At 34.6% G+C, this 22,100-nt stretch overlaps 1 protein-coding gene across 2 annotated transcripts in view; it reads left to right on the forward strand.

Annotated features, from left to right (window-relative positions):
• LOC128994097 (muscle M-line assembly protein unc-89-like) overlaps nt 1-22,100 on the forward strand; it is a 264,007-nt gene that overhangs the window by 77,494 nt on the left and 164,413 nt on the right. The window contains exons 14-19 of one of the 2 annotated variants that reach the window (XM_054418357.1): nt 499-679; nt 2,058-2,206; nt 4,072-4,195; nt 7,255-7,278; nt 8,047-20,900; nt 21,461-21,615. In XM_054418357.1, the coding sequence (XP_054274332.1) occupies nt 499-679; nt 2,058-2,206; nt 4,072-4,195; nt 7,255-7,278; nt 8,047-20,900; nt 21,461-21,615 (13,487 nt within the window). Of the gene's footprint in view, nt 1-498; nt 680-1,435; nt 1,506-2,057; nt 2,207-4,071; nt 4,196-7,254; nt 7,279-8,046; nt 20,901-21,460; nt 21,616-22,100 lie in introns of those variants that run through there. The other variant, XM_054418358.1, reaches the window with a different exon arrangement.

Consider the following 22,100-nt stretch of genomic DNA (forward strand, 5'->3'; position numbering starts at 1 on the left):
CATTGGATAGCATATTTTTTTAATGTAATGTATAAATTACAGATTTTTTTAAAATATCAGGTCTAGTTTCATAACTGATAAGCTATGATACTAGCTGTAGTTTGAAACTAGTGGTGGGTTATTTCTTATCTTTCAAAATACAAGTTAGGCCATTAGATATACATAATACACAAATATTTAAGAGTAAGTGAGAAAAAACATTATTTTAATCCAAGATGACACTATTGATGACAGAAGACTACCTTTAAGACTTGTGACCTTCATATTTAAATTTCAAATTATAAGCCTACTCATGTATTATTTCCCTCAAAAAACATAATGATCACTGAAAAAATTTTGACACTCTGCAATTGAATGACAAAACTAGCACTTTTACAAAATTTCAGTAGTTTTGAAGATTTGATTCGTGGTTATGTTTTGACTCATCACTACTTAGTTTTTAGAAGTAATGATCTCTCAATGACTCTTTTGAGGTGATACAAAATATTGCTTTTGCAGGTGATAGGCACTCCCCAGCCCACTCTCAAGTGGTACAAGGATGGTCGGGAGCTCAAGCCTGGAGACATTCACCGTATCATCTCTGGTCAGGACGGGACGTGTTGTCTGGGCACGTACACATGTGAAGCGACCAACTGTATGGGCTCTGTGTCCAGCTCAGCCTCACTGCTGGGCTTCGAAGGTAACCAGACATTCCATAGCATACAGTTAATGTTAATCAATACTGGGCACGTACACATGTGAAGCGACCAACTGTATGGGCTCTGTGTCCAGCTCAGCCTCACTGCTGGGCTTTGAAGGTAACCAGACATTCCATAGCATACAGTTAATGTTAATCAATACTGGGCACGTACACATGTGAAGCGACCAACTGTATGGGCTCTGTGTCCAGCTCAGCCTCACTGCTGGGCTTTGAAGGTAACCAGACATTCCATAGCATACAGTTAATGTTAATCAATACTGGGCACGTACACATGTGAAGCGACCAACTGTATGGGCTCTGTGTCCAGCTCAGCCTCACTGCTGGGCTTTGAAGGTAACCAGACATTCCATAGCATACAGTTAATGTTAATCAATACTGGGCACGTACACATGTGAAGCGACCAACTGTATGGGCTCTGTGTCCAGCTCAGCCTCACTGCTGGGCTTTGAAGGTAACCAGACATTCCATAGCATACAGTTAATGTTAATCAATACTGGGCACGTACACATGTGAAGCGACCAACTGTATGGGCTCTGTGTCCAGCTCAGCCTCACTGCTGGGCTTTGAAGGTAACCAGACATTCCATAGCATACAGTTAATGTTAATCAATACTGGGCACGTACACATGTGAAGCGACCAACTGTATGGGCTCTGTGTCCAGCTCAGCCTCACTGCTGGGCTTTGAAGGTAACCAGACATTCCATAGCATACAGTTAATGTTAATCAATACTGGGCACGTACACATGTGAAGCGACCAACTGTATGGGCTCTGTGTCCAGCTCAGCCTCACTGCTGGGCTTCGAAGGTAACCAGACATTCCATAGCATACAGTTAATGTTAATCAATACTATCCATACAATCACTGACAGTTGAACCCAATAGTGAACCATAAAAAAGCCACTGGAGAGTAGTGTGCTCTTGAAATGAACTGTAGAATACAGTTAAACATCTATTATTTACTAATACAAGACCCCGTTTCTTCAAGTTTGCTTCTAAAATGTTCTTCAGTTTAGTAAAACCTGTGGAAGGATATAAGATTAATGATTATTTTGAAATGTAGGGAAAGTTTAAATACCAAGGGTTTTCTTTTTGATCACCTTTGCCCAATCAATATTATTACTTCCTTAAGCTTCCCTTAAAAGATTATATGACCATGAGCAAAGTATGATAGGATAAGAAAATAAATATATTTTGGCTGAATTCATAATTTAAATTTACCTTAGTGTAAAATTTTAGGCCTGTTCTTATAGATGGATTTACTTACCAAACAATATAAGGATAATTTTACCAAACAAAGACTTCAGGGTGTAAAACATTGTTATTAAATTAACGTGAAAGTTTGGTTGTTTTTTGTCAGATCGAGCACAAGTAAAGCCCCAGACAGAGCCACAACGGCCACTACCACCCCCGGCCGCCCACCTGGTGCGACACCCGTCATTGTCTACCATCTTGGAGGAGAGGACGTCCCAGCTGCACGACACAGTGGCTAGTGACGAGCGAGCAGAGGTATGGTATTAAAATCTAAGCTCCCAGTTATCTGCTAGGAGAGGGCATCCACAGATATTAATTTCAAGAAGAGCAAAAAAGTGTCTATGTCTATGTATCCGTAGAAAATAGTGTCCCTCGCAAAAATCCTTATTCTTTCTATTACAGGCAAGTTACAAGCTGTAAAATGTGGCGATGGACAGAATTGAGTTTTTAGTTCAAGACGGGATAGAACTTTTATTTTCCTCTGTGAAAAAATAATTTTTTCCCTGGGAACCAATGTAAACATCTCGCACATTTATTTGCGGAGACATTATCATCATCACCCGCCATACCTGTGACATCTCACGCCATACCTGTGACATCTCACGCGGAGATGTTGGATCAAATCGTGGAAATCGCTGACAATCGGATCACATCCCATCCCAAGAAAATATTGAATCAAATGTAATCCTGTCCTGATGATCGGGAATATTTTTCTTCCATTTTTTTCCTGGAATATCAAGACCCATCCATCCTTATAGAAGAAAGTGGTTTTTATTTTGGAATCTTTATTATATATTTCTACACTCTAAATAATCATACAATAGACTTCTTCTAGTGCATTAATTTTATTAGTTTTACTAAAAAAAAAAATAAAAAACATCCCCTACCTGTTCTTGATTTTCTAGAAAGATTTTGCATTTACCCACAAGTCGTCTTTACAAACATAACACAGATAATAGATTCAGAATAGTAAAAAATGTGTTATGTTATTTATTGGACAAAGTTTGATTTCAAAATATTTAAACATTACAGATTACAATATAATAAATTTGAACAAAAACTATTCCTCCAAAAAAATGTTTGTATACAAGTTTTGCACCATAAGATTGGTAATATTAGGTACAGTGTTTCTGGCTTATGCAGAGGGTGGGAAAGTAGCCAACAAGTGAAAAACATCATCCTATCTGTCTAAAGAATCCACAGAAATACTCGTAGTATCCACAACTATTTCTTTCTCTTATTATTATCATTTATTTATCTATTCACTCAACACAAAGCCTTATAAAAGGCTTGTTTGCAGCAATAATTGATTTTACTTTTGTCTTTTAATTTAATTGTTTTGAGTCAGTTATATTATTAGTTTTCCTTATTTCTATACAGTAAGAAATATTGAACTAACTAACCTATGTGGATATATCTTTTACCCATCCCGTATTATAAAAAAATGAAGCGGAAATTATGGTCACCAATCTGGCAAGTGTTAATATTCTTACTTACTGGAGTGGCCACTGGTACCCTAAGAGGTACTTGGCCTCGCCCACACACTGCCTCCAGATGTCTCTGTCTTTGGTGTCATTTTCACTCCTTCCCAGTCTTCTTACATCTTTTTGTGCTTGATCCTTCCATCTAAGTTTGGGACGGCCTCGTGGTCTTCTGCCTTCGGGGTTTCTATCATGTACATTTCTCGTAGTGGAGTCTTCCTCTCTTCTCGAAATATGACCAAACCATCTCAATCTTCTGCTCTTGACTTCCGCTATGATGTCGGGGTCTTTACAGCGCTCTCTAATCTCGATGTTGTGTCTCATTCTCCATATTCCATCTTCGAGCGTCGGGCCATATATTTTCCTGAGAACCTTGTTTTCAAATGTTATAATTTTTTTTTCTATTTTTTTGCTCATTGCCCATGTTTCTGAGTGTTAATATATAACTATTAAAACATATTTTTGAGCTGTCTTAAAGCAGGAATTCTCTTTTAAAGGTTTACAATCTTTTTGAAGGTTTTAATCCAAAATGAAAATACAAACTACAAACTAGGGTAAATTGAAAATTTACAAGTGTTTAAGTGTTCAATAACCTATGTGCAAGAATAAAAATTTAAAGATAGTATGATATTGTTGTAGGTTTCGTTCTCCTTTGATGGCAAGGAAGTGTCTGTTTCTCTTTATGAAACACCAGATCTCACGGAGGAAGAGGCTTTACAGGTGGTCGAGATGTATGCAGAGGAGTTGTCAGAACATATTTCAGGTATGACTCCGTTACATGTGACTAAATGATTTAAATCCTAAATTTTATTGAAGGTTTTTGTGCAAATGCTAAAAGTGGAAGGTTAAAAAAAAAACTCAAACAGAAAATATGGGCATTTTATTCAGAAGAAAACTACATGTACAAACATTAAATTAAAAGTATTATTTTAGAGAACAGTTCTAAAAGAAATAAAATAAACACAACCTTTAATTTACGTCACAGCATTATTCATGGTGTTGTTCTGAGGATGTCACTATGTCGATTTAGACATATTTTTCAGTCTACTTAGTTGACATGACAAACGTATCCATTGCTAATGGTTTGAAGTGTGAATTTCAAGAGACGAGGTTATAAACAACTGAGTGATCACTTGATTGTTTTCACTTTTCACTAGTGTCAGTTATGTATCTCAACTTGCAGGCAAGGCTTATATAGGCGCCTTAAAATAAGAAAATAAATAGCAAAACCTAGAAATAATTAGAACACAGATGAAACCATTGTTGTTCGATAGTGAAAAGTATTGTGAATAACATATCAAAAGTCTCCAAAAATATCTTTGGTGGAACACCACCATTTTTCCAAAATGGCGGCCAAATCCAGTAGTTTTTTTCTTTTTATTGAAATTCTGACTTTCCAGTCAATATTGGTGAAAAGTCGTCAATAAATTTAATGTTCCTCCTGAAATTACCTTTAAAATGATACCAAATACATGTACCTACAACAAAAAATAAACCTTGTTGAAATAATAAAATATTGCAAATAAAAATATGTTTTATAAATTAATGTAATAGTCCAAGCAAACTAAAAATAACGTACACAGGGATTGTATAAAAATTTGCAAGTAAACATGTTATAGTTTTATTTTTATTGTTGTGGTGTGCAGAGTGACATACCAAAAGTTGCAAAAAATCAGTCCACGGGAAACCCCTAAATTAAGGAAAAAATTGCGGCTTTTTCCAATATTGGACAAATTTTGCAACATGGTATTGGTATCTTTTCCACATGTTTTTTTGCACATTTTTCGAGATATTGACTTGGAACCACGACCGATATTTCTTGGATAGTCCGTACTTAATTTCAATAGGGAACGCTTTTTGGGCCGCCATCTTGGATCAGCCATATTGGATCTGCCATATTGGATATAAATATTTTTTAATGTAATTATAGTGTTGTGACACATCATTATGAACTAGATTTCCACGCTGATTTCAATGCTGAAATCAGTTTTTTAAATAGCGTTTTACGATTTTAAGATATATAAAAACGAAAACTCTCCCCCATACATTTCTTATGGACGTTTCGTACTTTGACAATTTAAAAACACATTGAAAACTACCACAGTCTAAGGATGTACTATCAGGTTCAAGTATGGCGTGGAAATAGTTCACCAGCAGATCCAACAGATTGGGAGTGGTGTTTGACTGATGGTACATATGACTAACTTACTTATAAATAACTGTACTTATAAATAACTGTAACTGTGTAACTTGGAAATTATATTTAGATAAATATAGGATATGGCCTTTAAAAAATTTCAACAAAATGTTTTATGGTTTTATTTTGTAGTGTTGTGCAGAGTGACAACGGGAAAACTCGTCATAGCTATTGGTTCAAGTATTGACTTTTATTTTAGCTATGGATTCCTTATTGGGAGTTATTTAGAATTGGGGATAAATGTCTTTATCTAAGAAAAATTTCAAAATAACAATAATTCATTCAATAGTTCATTGAAGGTAGGCCTGCATGATTCGTTTTAAATTTGTCATGTGTCATTTAATAATCAATAAAAATAAAGCCAAACATTTACTGAGTACTTTGATACCAGAATGAACTTGTTAACATATTAACAACCCGAGATATAAATCTTTTAACAAAAACTGATAAAGAAAAGTTTAATTTAATTTTGTTTTGGGGTTGTACCTCGTCTATAACTAGTCTGTTTTAACTATAAATAAAACAAAATGAAAGCTAACTAAAATGAAAGATCTTTTATCACTGAATATTTTAAGGCTAGAACGAACTGCAAGCAATAATAATACCTGGAGAAAAATAATCCAAACACATTTTCAAAGTAACTTACGATACGTCCATAACTGATGTATAGGGGAGAGTTTTCGTTTTAATATATCTTAAGCAACGAAAAAACTTATTTAAAAACGGATTTCAGCAATAAAATCAGCGTGGGAATCTAGTTCATAATGATGTGTCACAACACTATAATTACATTAAAAAATATTTATATCCAATATGGCAGATCCAATATGGCTGATCCAAGATGGCGGCCCAAAAAGCGTACCCTATTGAAATTAAGTACGGACTATCCAATAAATATAGGTCGTGGTTCCAAGTCAATATCTAGAAAAATGTGCAAAAAAACATGTGGTATCTTTTGTTGCAAAATTTGTCCAATATTGGGAAAAGCCGCCATTTTTTCTTTAATTAAGGGGTTTCCCGTGGACTGATTTTTGCAACTTTTGGTATGTCACTCTGCACACCACAACAATAAAAATAAAACTATAACATGTTTACCTTCAAAGTTTTATACAATCCCTGTGTCTGGTTTTTTTTTAGTTTGCTTGGACTATTACATTAATTTATAACAAATATTTTTATTTGAAATATTTTATTATTTCTACGGGGTTTATTTTTTGTTGTAGGTACATGTATTTGGTATCATTTTAAAGGTAATTTCAGGAGGAACATTAAATGTATTAGCGACTTTTCACCAATGTTGACTGGAAAGTCAGAATTTCAATAGTAAGCAAAAAACTACTGGATTTGGCCGCCATTTTGGAAAAATTGTGGTGTTCCACCAAAGATATTTTTGGAGACTTTTGATATGTTATTCACAATACTTTTCACTATCGAACAACAATGGTTTCATCTGTGTTCTAATTATTTCTAGGTCAAACCACATATTCAGGGGCCTATATAATATAGGTCAGATTCATGGAGTGTCGAACTAGAGTGGTGCCGGTTTATAGAGGGTCCACTGTATTATTATATTGGAATTTGGTTTATGTGAAGATTTTTGTTTAAGGGGTTAATTGTGATTTCAGGGTTGCAGGAAGTGAAAAGCTTAGGTATGATAAAACTTGTGATGGCAAAATTTGTAATGTAAAAAGCCTTTGGGTCAGGCTGAGCTTAATTGCTTTGATTTCATTTTTTAAAAGTTTGCTAACAATAACTACCAAGTTATCAAAACTTTTATCAACTAAATAAAAAGTGTTTTGACATTTTTTCTTGAAACTAGGGTAAATTAGCTTGACGTTACTGGTTTTAAGAATTGTCGCCCACCACCAGATATAACCATCAAACCTACTGTAAGAAGTTTCTATTTATAAGATAATAAGAGTAACACTAGAAACATGATAAATATTAAATAGGCCTCAAACAAATCAGCATTGTGATTTAACAATTTCAATATAGACATATTTAAATAATTTTTTGCTCATGGTTTTTGTAAATAACTTTTGTGGTGATTTTCACTGTTCCTTGTTTTGGTGTGTGTTTTACTCAAAATAATAATTTTACAAATTTGGAAGATGGCAATTATTTATGTATGTTACACAAAATTTTAAAATGCATCAAATAAATTTAGGTTCATTGCCATTTTTGTTGAAAGGTACAATCTTTGAATAAGAAGTCTATTTAGGTGGAAAAACTCAAGAATTAATCTCATGTTATTTACTGTATAGTCTAAAGTACAGTACAAGCTAATGATAGGCAGATTTTTAAAGTAGTTAGGCTTTCACAAACATCATTCATGATCAAACTTATTCCGAACTCCTGCATAAAGAAAAAAAAAAATTGGGTTTTTATGTTTGTACACATTTTACTTATTTTTACAGAACACAATGTTGTGGAGCTTCCTCCCATGAGATTTGTAAAAGAGACTTCTCAATCCGGACATTTGTTGATGGAAGCTGTTGTAATCGATGTCAGTCCTGAGTATTACGCTTCTGCTGAAGATCGTACAGAGGCTGATCTAGATGAATTCTCTATAACAGAAGACAATGGCTTCATGTCACCACAAGTTATTACACCAGATGAAATGCCATTTGACAAATTTACCACAGACTTCATGGAACTTACTGCTCAGTTAGCACAGAAAGCTGCTCCCACCAAACCTCCCAGGAAACGGGGAAATGATAACAGTGAATCTTCTTATCATAGTGTAAAAGAAGCAAAACTATCACCAGAAGAGGAAAGTAGTGAGTTTGCTGATGCGCTTAGCTCCATCAAAGACAAATCCCAAAAAGAAAACTATAGTAGTGCAAAGAGTGTGATGGAGGAAAGTGGTGGATTACCAGCTGGTAGAATAGAACAAGAACCAGAGTCCAAAAAGACAGATATTTCTTCACAATTGAAAGATGATAAGTTAAATGAGAATAAGAAATCGAGGAAAAAATCAAGAAGCAGATCGAGATCTGCTGAAGTTCAAGCAGATGAAAATGTTTCTGGAACGTCAACGGAAAATAAATCTCTAAAGAGACCATTGAAGAAAAGAAGATCAACAGACTCTGAAAAAGAAGATGATTCTCTTCGTGAGTTTGAAAGACAAAAAAGCTTAAATGCTGATAAAGAAGGAAGTGACCTTGAAAAATTAGAACTCAAAAGTAGATTAAAAAAGAAAAAATCCTCTGAGTCAGAAAGAGAAGATGATTCATTACAAGAGTTTGAGAGTCGTAAGTCCTTTCATCAAACTGACAAAAAAAGTGAAGCTGAAACTACTTCAAAATCAAAGGCAAAATTAGTAAAGAAACAGTTGTCTGATTCTTCTGGTAGAGAAGATGATTCACTAATTGAATATGAAAAGAAGAAAGTATCAAGTGAGGGCGCTACTGAAAAGCCTCTGAAATCAGAAAAGCAAGAGAGACAGAAAGCTCCTTTATACAAAAGCATTTCCACAGATTCGTCTGAGAAAGATGAGGCTTATGAAGTCGGTAATGAACAATCAGAACACTCTAGAAAAAGAAAAAAGAGGTCCCTTAAGAAATCCAGTCCAACTAAAAAGGATAATAGGACTTCAGAAACTAACGTAGAAATACCTCACTCATCAGAAGCTGAGTCGTGTGACAGAGAATCGCTTAAAAATAAGAAAGTTATTAGTACCTCTGATCTAGATAGAATGAGAAGTATGTCTGACCTTGATAGTATTGGGGATAAATCTAGAGCTCAGGAAGAAGAAGATCGTTCTGTTGACTTTGATACAGCAGAAGATAGTGCCTATGACAAAAGTGAAATGTCTGTCCTGGAATCCTTGACTCATTCAATTAAAGAAATTAAAAAGAGTTTAGTAGCTGTAGAGGAAACAATTATTTCTGAGTCCACAGATGAACCCCAATCTGCAATGTCTAGCTTATCAGCGATCGAGTCTTTAGCTCTGCCAATAAACGAGATTCAGCGTGGACTAATGGAAGTTGAAAAACAAGCGGAAGAGACTGAAGCTGGACAGTACTCGCCTAGCTCAATTTTAGAAACTCTAAAAGAACCAATACAAGAATTGGGAAGAAACTTAGCTGAAATTGAGAAAGCAAAGCTCTTAGAAAGTGATGAAGAATCCCTCCTTAAAAGGACAACCCAGACTTTATTAGAAAAAGTGAGTCACCCATTGCATGAGCTACAAAAAGAACTTACATTTATTCAACAGCAAGCTATAATTGAGACTGGTGAACAGAGCTATTCAGATGTTCTTCAATCTTTTAAACCTTCTTTGTTAGTTGTTCAAGGTGGAGTAGAGCAAACAGAAGGTGATTTTACTAGCAAGTTCGAGGACTTGACAGATGTGACTGTTTTTCCACAAGGCACTTTTGCTCAGCAAACAGAACAAATTCCAAGTTCAGTTGAAGAGCTCAAAATTCAGGAAGTACATGAGATAAAAGAACACAATGTATTGGTTCCTTCAACTGTACAAGAATTGGAAGTAAGTTTAGCTGAAACAGCAATATCTCTGACTACTCTAGGAACTTTTGATTTACACAATGAATTAGAAGTGCTCTCTGCAAAATTGGAAAAATGTTCAGGTATTTTACGTGATAAAGTTGAAAATACCATTGATGGGGAAATAAAAGACATTCTTGTGTCTGTAGGACAACTTGTTACACCCTTGGAACAGTTTAAAAATGTGATTGGAAAATGTCTAAGGCTAGTTGATGAAAATGATTTGTCCAACAATCCTCAAGTCAGATCATCGAACATGGTATTAAAAGCCACGTTAGAGAGCCCTGTTCACGCTTTAGGAAAATGCCTTCACTTATTGGAAGCTGTATCTAATTTTTCATCCAATGAAGAAGTGAGAGGTTTAGGTATTAAAATTCTATACAAACTTTCATTTCCTTTAGAAGAACTAAAAACAACTATGAAGCTCACAGAAAATCTATCAGAACATACTTCAATTGAGTTACTCGTATCTCCAGTTGAAAACTTGATTGCTGCAGCTTCAGTTATTAATTTGGAAGCATCGAAATCTGGTTTTGCTGAGAATATTCCAGTTGAAGGTGGATTTATTGTGACAGAACTACATGATAGTGTTGGAGTGTTACTGAAGTCACTTACAGTAATGACAAAGTCTCTGTATTCTCAAAGTAGTTTGCGCACCCTATCCTCTCTTGTTAAGCCATTGACCGACCTACAAAACAGCTTGCACAAGATGGGGAGTAAAATTAAGACACCTGACGAGTGTAATACAATAAATACATCAGAGATATATGATTTAGCCCAGGAATTATGTAAGCCCCTGCAAGCAATCAGAACAGAGTTGTCAATAGCTCAACACGAAATTGAACTTGACCAATATAGTCAGTTATCATTAACCACTGGTCCTAGTATGGATAGTGAAAATGCAAATACAACAGAGGTTGCTACAAATATTGTGCATCAGTCTTTAGATCAAATGCTTAAAAGTGTCCTGACTTGTACAGAGTTTGTTTTGTCCAAATCACCTAGCGAAACATTATATGTTAGGTATTTACTCTTTGCTTTGAATGAGTTGATTTTACCAGTCAACCAATTCAAATCAGGTATCTCAAAAGCTGAAGAGTGCTTTGCAAAGGAAGACCAAAAGATATCTGAGCCGAATATTGGAATTTCTGCTGTTGCTTCATCAGCAAGTGAACTTCTCAGTGTATTGTCTGAATTACGCAATCATTCCTTATATGCCAGTGGACTCCCTGAAATCCAAATGATTAGACTTTTATGCACCATGGAAGAGCCTTTGTTGAAGGTGGAAAGAGGACTGTGCAAAGTCATCGAACATACCCCTACAGATGACAAAAATATCTTGAATATCAACATGCTGAAAACCTTGGCGGAACCACTAAAATGTTTACAGAAATCTCTTATAAACATCTATGAAAAACTTGGATCTGAATCAGCCTCACAAGGAGTAGTTTTGAAACTGAGACAGCTAATTCAGGAATTACAGCGAAGTATTTTAATAATTCAAGATCAAGTATCGTTTGAATATGGAGATGAACCAACCTCGATTGAATCAAATATTGACACATTACAGTCTTTAGTTAATCCCTTAAATGCTATTAAAAAACTGTTTGTGGAATTTGATGTGTTGATGATTGACAGGTCTCAGTCGACTGGATATTCAAAAACAAATGAAAATTTACATTCCATTATCAAAATAAGTCATGAACTTCAAATGATGTTGTCATCAATCATGGTAGAAGAAAATTACATAAACAAACATTCCTTAGACAGTTTAGATATGTTTCCAATTTTCCAAGATATAAGTAGTTTACTAACGGATTTAGAAAATGCTTTTCGAAGAATTGATCTAGTTTGCCAAAATGAAACTAATCCTGATATAACCGTATACAATAAGTTATGTGAAGCTGTAAGCTCAATCAAAAATGAAAATGCAAATTTGTATGCTAAAATAACACTTGCTTCTAACAAAGCAACAAATGACAAAAAACATCCTGTGCATTTAGTAAAAAAAGAATGTGAACATTTTATCAACAAATTTTCTGAAATATCTAAAGATTTGGAAGATAACAAAATGAATGAACCAACTTTAGCTTACTGTACGATGAAATTTTATCAAGATCTCCAAGGGAATTTGAAGAACTTTTCAGAGTTCATTAAGGAGTTAGAGAAAGCTAGTGCCGAACCAGCCAGAGATTCTACCGATATATCTCTCTTATCCTCTAGCGACACTATTAAAGATGTTAATACCATCATGGAAGAGGTAACAGAGACAAGAGTTTCTTTAGAGTCAGTAAGCTTAGATTCCTGTAAAAATAATACCTTGGAAAAAGCACACAAAGAAATTAAAGTATTCTGTGAACTCTTTAAGTCCGTGGAAAATACCATAGTTGAAAACATTGTTTCCAAAGAAAATCAATACAGTTTTCAACAGGAGGGTGACAAAAGAAGTTTGGCTGTAATACTGAGCTTAGTAGCAGAGCAACTTCATATAATTGAAACCTATATTAATGTAGATCAAGAGGCTTTGAAGTCTGCAAACTGCTTGGCTAATACTATTCATGACATTCAAGAACGTTTAAGTAGTGGCGATCAATTTTCAGAACTTAGCATATTGCAGGCCTTAAATATACCATTTAAAACATTTAAAGATAATATCTCAAAAGCATTAAAAACTATGAATGTTAATGAAGATATTACTCCCGTGTCCTCATACCTTGATAAATTTGAAAAATCTGCCTCTGACTTGGAATTAGGTCTAATGAAACTAGAACATGCTTTGTTAAACTCCACTGGAGATTTCTCTAGCTTAAAAAACATTGATATTGAAGTATTAGCACATCCAATCGAAGAGTTGGTGTGTTATATCAATACTATTGAAGGAAAACAGACAAGTTCATCTGAAACTCTAGCTGAACAATCAAGCTTATCCATGCTTAAAACCCTTGCACAGCCAATTAGAGAGATTCAAGAAGGTGTTTTGCAGATTCAAGAGCAAATTGTCTTTGAAGCGAGTGGAAAAACACCCTCTGGGAAATCATGTGCTGGTATTCTTTATGAAATAGCTAAACCAATACGAGAATTGAGAAGTGGTGTGGCATTAATTCAAGAGCAGATTGTTTTAGAACCGGATGTTGAAACTTTGTCTGATGAAACTAGAGTATCATCTCTTCAGACGTTTGCTGCTCCCATTGAAGAAATGAAGAGGGTACTGTCAACCATCACTGAGCAACAACCACTTCTTTTTGAGGCAGATGTTGAGTCTATGTCAGAAAACATTTCTTTGTTAAAAACAATTGCACAGCCAGTGAAAGAGCTTCAAAACAAATTGGCAACAATTGAAATAAACCAGATGATGGAAAGTGATGTTGAACCATTTTATGTAAAAGAGAACATATTAGCTCTAGCTAAACCTGTACAGACACTTCAAGAGAGTATTGCTTGGGTTGAAAGTCAAATGCCACTAGAAACCACAGGTGAGGATAAATCTATTTATAAGAGTATAGCAATGCTTAAAGAGATTGCAAAACCAATAATGGAGATATCTAAAGGAATTGCAGTGATATTTGAACAACAGCTTATTGAAGAAGGAAATTTGGAGGATGTTACGTCAATATCAGAAATTTCAACTCTAGCAAACATTACTGATGTTTCCTTAGGTGATGCAGCAGTTCATATTGATGAAACAGTTCCGTTAGAACATGGAATTTCTCTCAAAGATAATACACTTACTCCTCAGTTGGCCAAAACCACCTTAGAAGAAAATCTTAAACTAGTCGCTAAAGAGCAGCAGCAAGTGTTATTTGATGTAAACGCTGAACTTAAAAATGATTCAGAGCAATCTATTAAATATGAACAGCTGACCCCTACCAACCTTCTTACTGTGCAGGATGTTAAATCATCAGTACAAGTTCAAGAACTTGAAATATTATCAGATGTAAATACATTATCAATCAGTGAAGAGAAAACATTGCTCGCTGCTGAACCTAAACTGGAGTCACAAAACACAGCGGTCCAGGGAGAATTCCAAGACGCTGTTGTTCAAATAGATGAACTTCTTGTAGAAAATCTAGCTGAGGAAAATGCTGTGTTGAAAGATGTCTCCTTGAATATTGCAGCACAAGTACTTGTTCAAGAAACACTTTCCAACGCTAAACCGTTGACTAGTCATGAAGATTTCTCTCCTACAGACGTTACACCTGACACGATAACTCCTTGTATAGTTCAAGGAGAACTTCAGCAATCATTAGCTGATGTTGAGAGCTTAGAAACAGAAGAGGAAACTTTAGACTCAATAAGCATTCAAGATACATCCTTTATACTTGAGCCTAATGTTATTGACTTTCAGCAACCTTTGTCCCTTGTTGAAGATTTAACAGTAACAGAAAATATGTTGTGTGAAGCAGAAATTGAAAGAAGTGTTATAGAAGCAGTACAAAATGCCAACCTCCAAACACTTGATAAGGAAGCTAGTTTCGATACAATTGCCTTTACTTCTGGAAATGTGGATATTTCTGTCACCACACCTAATATTGCAGTACAAGGTGAAATGCAGCAAGCAATTTCTAACTTGGGAGATATTCAAACTGCAAAATATATTAGTGAGTCAGCAAATGTTGGCGAAATGACTTTACAATGCGCTCTCCAAGTAGAATCTCAGCAAGTCTTATCGAATGTTGATAGCTTTAAAGCGGAATCAGTTTCAGAAAAATGTTCACAAACAATGGTGATGGAAGAAAGTCACCATAAGAATGTTGCTGTTAAATCACATGTACAAGAATTTCTCTCAGTGGTTGAACAAATTGAAAAAAGTAAAAACGAGCTACAAGCTAATGTTACTCAGGAACCTCTGACTAATGAGGCATTGAAGCAAGAAGTGCAACAAGCACTGGAAGTTGCAGAAGAAATAATTATGTTGAAATGTGAGATAGAAGAAACTATGCAGGGCAAATCTAATGTCAATGTTGAACTTCCAGATATGTCACACGTTTTATCAACATGTAAACAAGTAAAAATGTTAAAAGAAACACTACAGCATGAGCCTAAAAAACACCCAGAAATAGATATAGGGGTTGAGAATATATTAGAGTTAGCTGAAAGTTTAGGAAAACGCATTGAAGGTCTTCAAACAAATACTTCCAATGAAAGTACTCTAAAAGATGTTGAAAGTGTGTCAACTAAAGCTGATGACAGTTTGAACGTCGGAAAGCCTATTGCTGAGGGGAAAAGTGTTGTATCAACTAGTGAAACAGACTCCAATGATAGACCTAACTTGAAAGAGCTAAGTTTTGCCAATTCAAAGGATGTACTTGAAACTCAATTTCAGCAATTTGTCCATGCAGTCCAGGATGTGTCAGATATAACAGAAACGTTTAAGGCTAAGACTATACAAGAGCCTGCTATAAACCATGCAGTGCAACAAGAATTTACAGAAATCCTCACTTCTGTAAATGAAATTATAAATGCAACAACAATTTTGGAATCTTCTGCTTACCAAGAGGGGTCCTTCAAACTGTCTTCCCAGATTGAAATTCAACAAGTTTTGTTAGTTTGTGACAGGCTTGATAAACTGAAGGATGCAGTTGAGGCAAAGTTGTCAAAAGAAGTAAAAATCTATTCAGCTCTAGAATCTGAACTCCAGCAAATTTTAACAACCGTCAATTCATTTGAAACAATCAAAAATAATTTAACTGCTAGCATAAAGGAAATTGAAACAACACTTGAAACGGCAAATATAGTTGTCCAAAATGTGCTAACTTCAAATAGAGATTCAGAGACAAAAATTAAGAAGGAAAATGAACAAGTGGATAATGTTGAAATGCCTTCTAAGAGTAAAAAAGACCAAACTGCTGGAGAAACTGATCAAGCCAAAGTAGACATCTCTGACAGTATATCAGTGACAAAATTAGAACCAGTTACAGACCAAGAAATAATATACACTACTGAACAAAGCAAGGTTAGAAGAATAGCTGATAAAGAAGAGATGCAAATGAAAAAAGAAACTAAAGTTGAAATAATTCAAGGTAAAACAGACACGGAGGTTGTCAAAAAACCGGAACCAGAAAGAAAAGAAATTGATTCCAATGTGGAAGAGAGAAAAGTAAATGATCAAGAAAGAATTGAACCCAAGCGGGATGATGAATCAAGTATATTAAAAAAATCAGATACAATAAAGAAAGTTTATCCTGAAAAAGAAATACCTACTGAGAGTAAAAATGATCAAAGAACTGAAAAAATAGATCAAGCAAAAGAGGATAGTTCTGAAAGTTTATCTGTGGAAAAATCAGGCACGGTTACCAAAAAGGAAATGAATGACATTAGTGAGGTAAGCGAGACTAAAGTAATTGTTGATGAAAATGAGACAAGAACAAAAGATGAAACCATCAGTGAAGATGTTCAGACTGTGAAAAAGTCAGACACAGCTATAGTCCAAGAAATGAAAGATTCTAATGAACGAAATGAGGGCAAAATAATTTCTGATATAGACAAGGCAAAAAGAAAAGATGAAGCCAGCAGTAAAGATATTCAAAAGAAAACAGACACAGAGGTTTCCCAAAAATCAGAAGCAGAAATGAAAGATACTGGTTCAAAAATTGAAGAGAGGAATGAAAGTGATAATGCAAGCGTAAAGAACAAATCGGAGACCACAAAGAAAGTTTCACCCAAAAAGGAAAAGCCTGCTGAAGATACAAGGGACCAAATTGATGAAAGAACTGATCAAGTAAAAGAATACACCTCTGAAAGTGTACTAGTGAAGAAATCAGATACTGCTATAGACCAAGAAGTAAAAGAAAAAGATGCTAATGATACTTTGTTAAAGCAGGTTAAAATAATCGCCAATAAGGACAAGACAAAAGATGAAATCAGCAGTAAAGATATTACAAATGAAACGGACACAGAGGTTTCAAACAAATCAGAAGCAGAAATTAAAGAATCTGATTCAAAAGCTAGGGATAAGAAGCAAAGTCTTGGAGGTAGTGTAAATAAAAAATCAGATACAGCAACAAAAGTTTCATCCAAAATGGAAATGCCTTCTGACAGTATAAACGAACAAACTGATCAAGCAAAAGAAGAGACCTCTGAAAGTCTATTAGTTTTAAAATCAGATACAGCTACAGACAAAGAGTTAAAAGACGCCAATGAACAAAGCAAGGTTGAAATAATTGCCGATACTGACAAGACAAAAACAAAAGATGAAACCAGCATCAAAGAACTTGAAAAGAAAACTGACACAGGGGTCACTAAAAAATCAGAAGCTGATTCCAAAATTGAAGAAAAAAAGAAAAGTGATGAAGCTATTGAAAGCAAAATATCAGAGATTACAAAGAAAGTTTCACCTAAAAAAGAAAAGTCTTCTGAGAGTAAAAAGGACCAATCTGCAGAAATAACTTATCAAGTAAAAGAAGACACCATTGAAAGTTTATCGTTGGAAAAATCAGACAAAGAAGTAAAAAATGTGAACGAACAAAGCAAGGTCAAAATGATTGCCAATACAGACAACACAAAAACAAAAGGTGAAACCAGCGTTAAAGAAATTGAAAAGAAAACAGATACAGAGGTAAGAGAAAAACCTGAAGCAGAAATAAAAGAAACTGATTCCAAAGTTGAAGATAAGAAGAAAAGTGATGAAGCTAGTGTAAAGAAAAAATCAGAGACAGCAAAGAAAGTTTCATCAGAAGATGAAAAGCCTCCTGAGAGTAAAAAGGACAAAACTGTTGAAAAAACTGATCAAACAAAAGACGTGACCTCTGAAAGCGTATTGGTTTTAAAATCTGACAAGGAAGTAAAAGATACTAGTGAACAAAGCAAGGTTGAAATAATTCTTGATACTGACAAGACAAAGTCAAAAGAAGAAACCAGCATCAAAGAACTTGAAAAGAAAACTGACACTGAGATCACTAATAAATCAGAAGGTGAAATAAAAGAAGCTGATTCCAAAATTGAGGAGAAAAAGAAAAGAGATGAAGCTAGTGAAAATAAAAAATCAGAGACTACAAAGAAAGTTTCGCCTAAAAAAGAAAAGCCCTCTGAGAGTAAAAAGGACCAATCTGCTGAATTAACTGATCAAGTAAAAGGAGAGACCACTGAAAGCGTATCTTTGAAAAAATCAGACACAACTACAGACAAAGAAGTAAAAGATGGGAATGAACAAAGCATGGTTAAAATGATTGCCAAAACAGACAAGACAAAAACAAAAAATGAAACCAGTGTTAATGAAATTGGAAATAAAACAGACACAGATATTATGAATAAACAAAAAGAAGAAATAAGAGACGTTGACTTTAAAATTGAACAGAGGGAAAAAAGTGATGAAGTAAGTGCAAAGAATGAATCAGAGACCACAAAGAAAGTTTCACCGAAAAAAGAAAAGCCTCTTGAGAGTAAAAAGGACATGACTGTTGAAAAAACTGATCAAACAAAAGAAGTGTCCTCTGAAAGTGTATCGGTTATAAAATTAGACAAGGAAGTAAAAGATACCAGTGAACAAAGCAAGGTTGAAATAATTCCCGATACTGACAAGACAAAATCAAAAGATGAAACCAGAATCAAAGACCTTGACAAGAAAACTAACACAGAGGTCACTAATAAATCAGAAGGTGAAATAAAAGAGGCTGATTCTAAAAATGAAGAGAAAAAGAAAAGTGACGAAGCTAGTGAAAAGAAAAAATCAGAGACTACAAAGAAAGTTTCACCTAAAAAAGAAAAGCCTGAGAGTAAAAAGGACCAATCTGCTGAATTAACTGATCAAGTAAAAGAAGACACCACTGAAAGCTTATCTTTGAAAACATCAGACACAACTACAGACAAAGAAGTCAAAGATGTGAACAAACCAAGCAATGTTAAAATGATTGCCAATACAGACAAAACAAAAGATGAAACCAGCGTTAAAGAAATTGAAAAGAAAACAGACACAGAGGTAATGAAAAAATCTGAAGCAGAAATAAAAGAAGCTGATTCCAAAGCTAAAGATAAGAAGAAAAGTGATGAAGCTAGTGTAAAGAAAAATACAGAGACAGGAAAAAAAGTTTCATCAGAAGACGAAAAACAGAGGGAAAAAAGTGATGAAGTAAGTGCAAAGAATGAATCAGAGACCACAAAGAAAGTTTCACCGAAAAAAGAAAAGCCTCTTGAGAGTAAAAAGGACATGACTGTTGAAAAAACTGATCAAACAAAAGAAGTGTCCTCTGAAAGTGTATCGGTTATAAAATTAGACAAGGAAGTAAAAGATACCAGTGAACAAAGCAAGGTTGAAATAATTCCCGATACTGACAAGACAAAATCAAAAGATGAAACCAGAATCAAAGACCTTGACAAGAAAACTAACACAGAGGTCACTAATAAATCAGAAGGTGAAATAAAAGAGGCTGATTCTAAAATTGAAGAGAAAAAGAAAAGTGACGAAGCTAGTGAAAAGAAAAAATCAGAGACTACAAAGAAAGTTTCACCTAAAAAAGAAAAGCCTGAGAGTAAAAAGGACAAAACTGTTGAAAAAACTGATCAAACGAAAGAAGTGACCTCTGCAAGTGTATCGGTTATAAAATCAGACAAAGAAGTAAAAGATACTAGTGAACAAAGCAAGGTTGAAATAATTCTTGATACTAACAAGACAAAATCAAAAGATGAAACCAGCTTTAAAGAAATTGAAAAGAAAACTGACACAGAGGTTAACAAAAAATCAGAAGCAGATATAAAAGAATCTGATTCCAAAATTGAAGAGAAAAAGAAAAAGGATGAAGCTAGTGTAATAAATAAAAAAGAAGCTACAAAGAAAGCATCACCCAAAAAAGAAAAGCCTTCTGAGAGCAAAAAGAATCAAACTGCTGAACAAACTAGTCAAGAAATTGAAGGGGATGGTTTGAAAAAACTAGCTACAACACCAAATAGTACGGTCAAGAATGCTGATGAAGAAAAGGAAAAGCATTTAATGCAAAAAGTGGAGGTAAATGCTGAAATAGCAATTACTAAAGAGAAGATGTCAAACATAGACGTTGATACACACAAGGAAAAATCTAGTTCTGATACATATTCCAATCTTATGGTGGATGAAACCAAAAGCAGTGAAAAGGAACCAAAGAAAACCGAAAAAACATCAATTAAAAAGTCTGAAGTTAAAAAAGGACGAAAAGATTCTGGAACTGGATTGGGAGGTAGTGGGAAAATCACTAAGGAAATCACTGAAACTAAATTTGATGATCAAGTAAATGCATTATCTACACTAGAGTCAGCTTCAAGAGGTAAAACTAAAGACATAATCACAAGTGAGGTGGCAAAAGATACTAAGACTATGAACTTTGAAGTTAACACAGTAAGTGATACTTCAATACCCAAGGAAACTGAGCAAGTATCTGTTAAAGAATCAGGAATAGACATTGTATATGGTAAAGAGCCAGTTAGTAAAATAAGGTCAACAAAGAAGCAAGATAAGTCAGGCTTAGAAGAAAAATGCAAAAGCAATAAGGGTAAACAAACCACTGTTAAGGACCAAGATAATTTGCAGGAAACACTCTTTATTGTTGAGAAAGAAGACAGTGAACACATGTCATATTTAGATGAAAGTTCAACATCAGATTATGGCTCTGAATCACATTCAGAACCATACCAAATCAGGAAAAGTCAGAGCTATAGCAGCAGACAATGGATTGGTGATTCCAAGACTAGAACAGAGGATGTAACACCTAGAGTTTCATCCAAGCTTACAAGAGAAAGGAAGTGTGAAGAATATGGTGTTTCTGAACATGAGAAAATTTCATACTCACGCAGGCAGGTTAGTTTTTTTTAGTTTGTATAGCTATAGTAAGGTTTTTCAAATGTCGCCAATATAGCTTTTCTAGACCATAAATATGGTATTATCCCTCAATAATAATTAAAATTGCCTATTATTGGTTGATTCATGTAAACGTAAACAACAGTTTCACTCAAGCTAAGATTTGAAAACAACCAACTTCAATAAAAGATAAAATACCAAACAAAAGTGTTGATTACATCCTATTTTTGGACTGTCTGTTATGATTAATAATTGTTACAGTACCTTGTTTTCATGGTTGACCTCAAATTAAGTCCCTATGAGGATACAAAATGCTATCAGAGAAATGTCAGAAACTGTAACAAAAACATAAACCTTTTACCTGTTCCAAAGTTTTTGTGAGTGTATCAGCACGGTTATGGCTAGAGATTGGCAGTGACTAATTATTTAAGATTTTTTTACTGTACATATTTTTCTCCATGTATCTAATCAGGTATAGTTAAAACAGTGAATCTAAAGTGAATTTATTGAATGCATAATGGTGCAAAATCACAATGGCTTATTCTAAGTTATATATCCAGAATACCAGCAAGCCCTTGTTCTGTGGTCGCCTGGTGGACCGGACAGCAGCCCAGGGTACTAGATTCAAGGTTACCTGCAGCCTTACAGGCTCACCTGACCCAACAGTCCAATGGTACAAGGATGGGCATCTGGTAGATACCTCACTGGACCATAGGTAGGTATGAGGGAATTCCTCAATTGAAGAGTTGTTCAACTGTTTGCTAATTAACCAAGTTGAACAATTTACAAAAAGATCTAAAACAAAATTTTTATTGCTCTTGCAATATTGCTCTTAATGTGGGAGACAGTGAATTGTAGCAGCTGATTTCTTCACTACAAAGTTGTTAAGTTGGTTACTTAGGTTGGTGCAGTTGGTTAACATACTCAAAACAGTCAAAACTCACAGTTGTGATGTTGTAAGTTTGCGTTCTGGTTCTGACACTATTTATCAGTACAGTTCATTTTTTTACTGTATAGGCTTATTATGCTTTGCTTCATACAATCATACATTTCACATGTATGTCCTATGGACCCAGGATGCTCATGTGGACGAGCAAATACAAGGCCAAAAGAGACCAAGCCTCCAAATAAAAAAATTTCAATTCAAACACATTTATACTGTAAAATATACTACCTTTTCAACATATGGTTGCTTAATTA

Source organism: Macrosteles quadrilineatus, unplaced genomic scaffold, assembly GCF_028750875.1.
Source record: "Macrosteles quadrilineatus isolate MER2022 unplaced genomic scaffold, UCM_ALF_1.0 Scaffold_5__1_contigs__length_97177068, whole genome shotgun sequence".
In the NCBI taxonomy this organism is placed as follows: Eukaryota; Metazoa; Arthropoda; class Insecta; order Hemiptera; family Cicadellidae; genus Macrosteles; species Macrosteles quadrilineatus.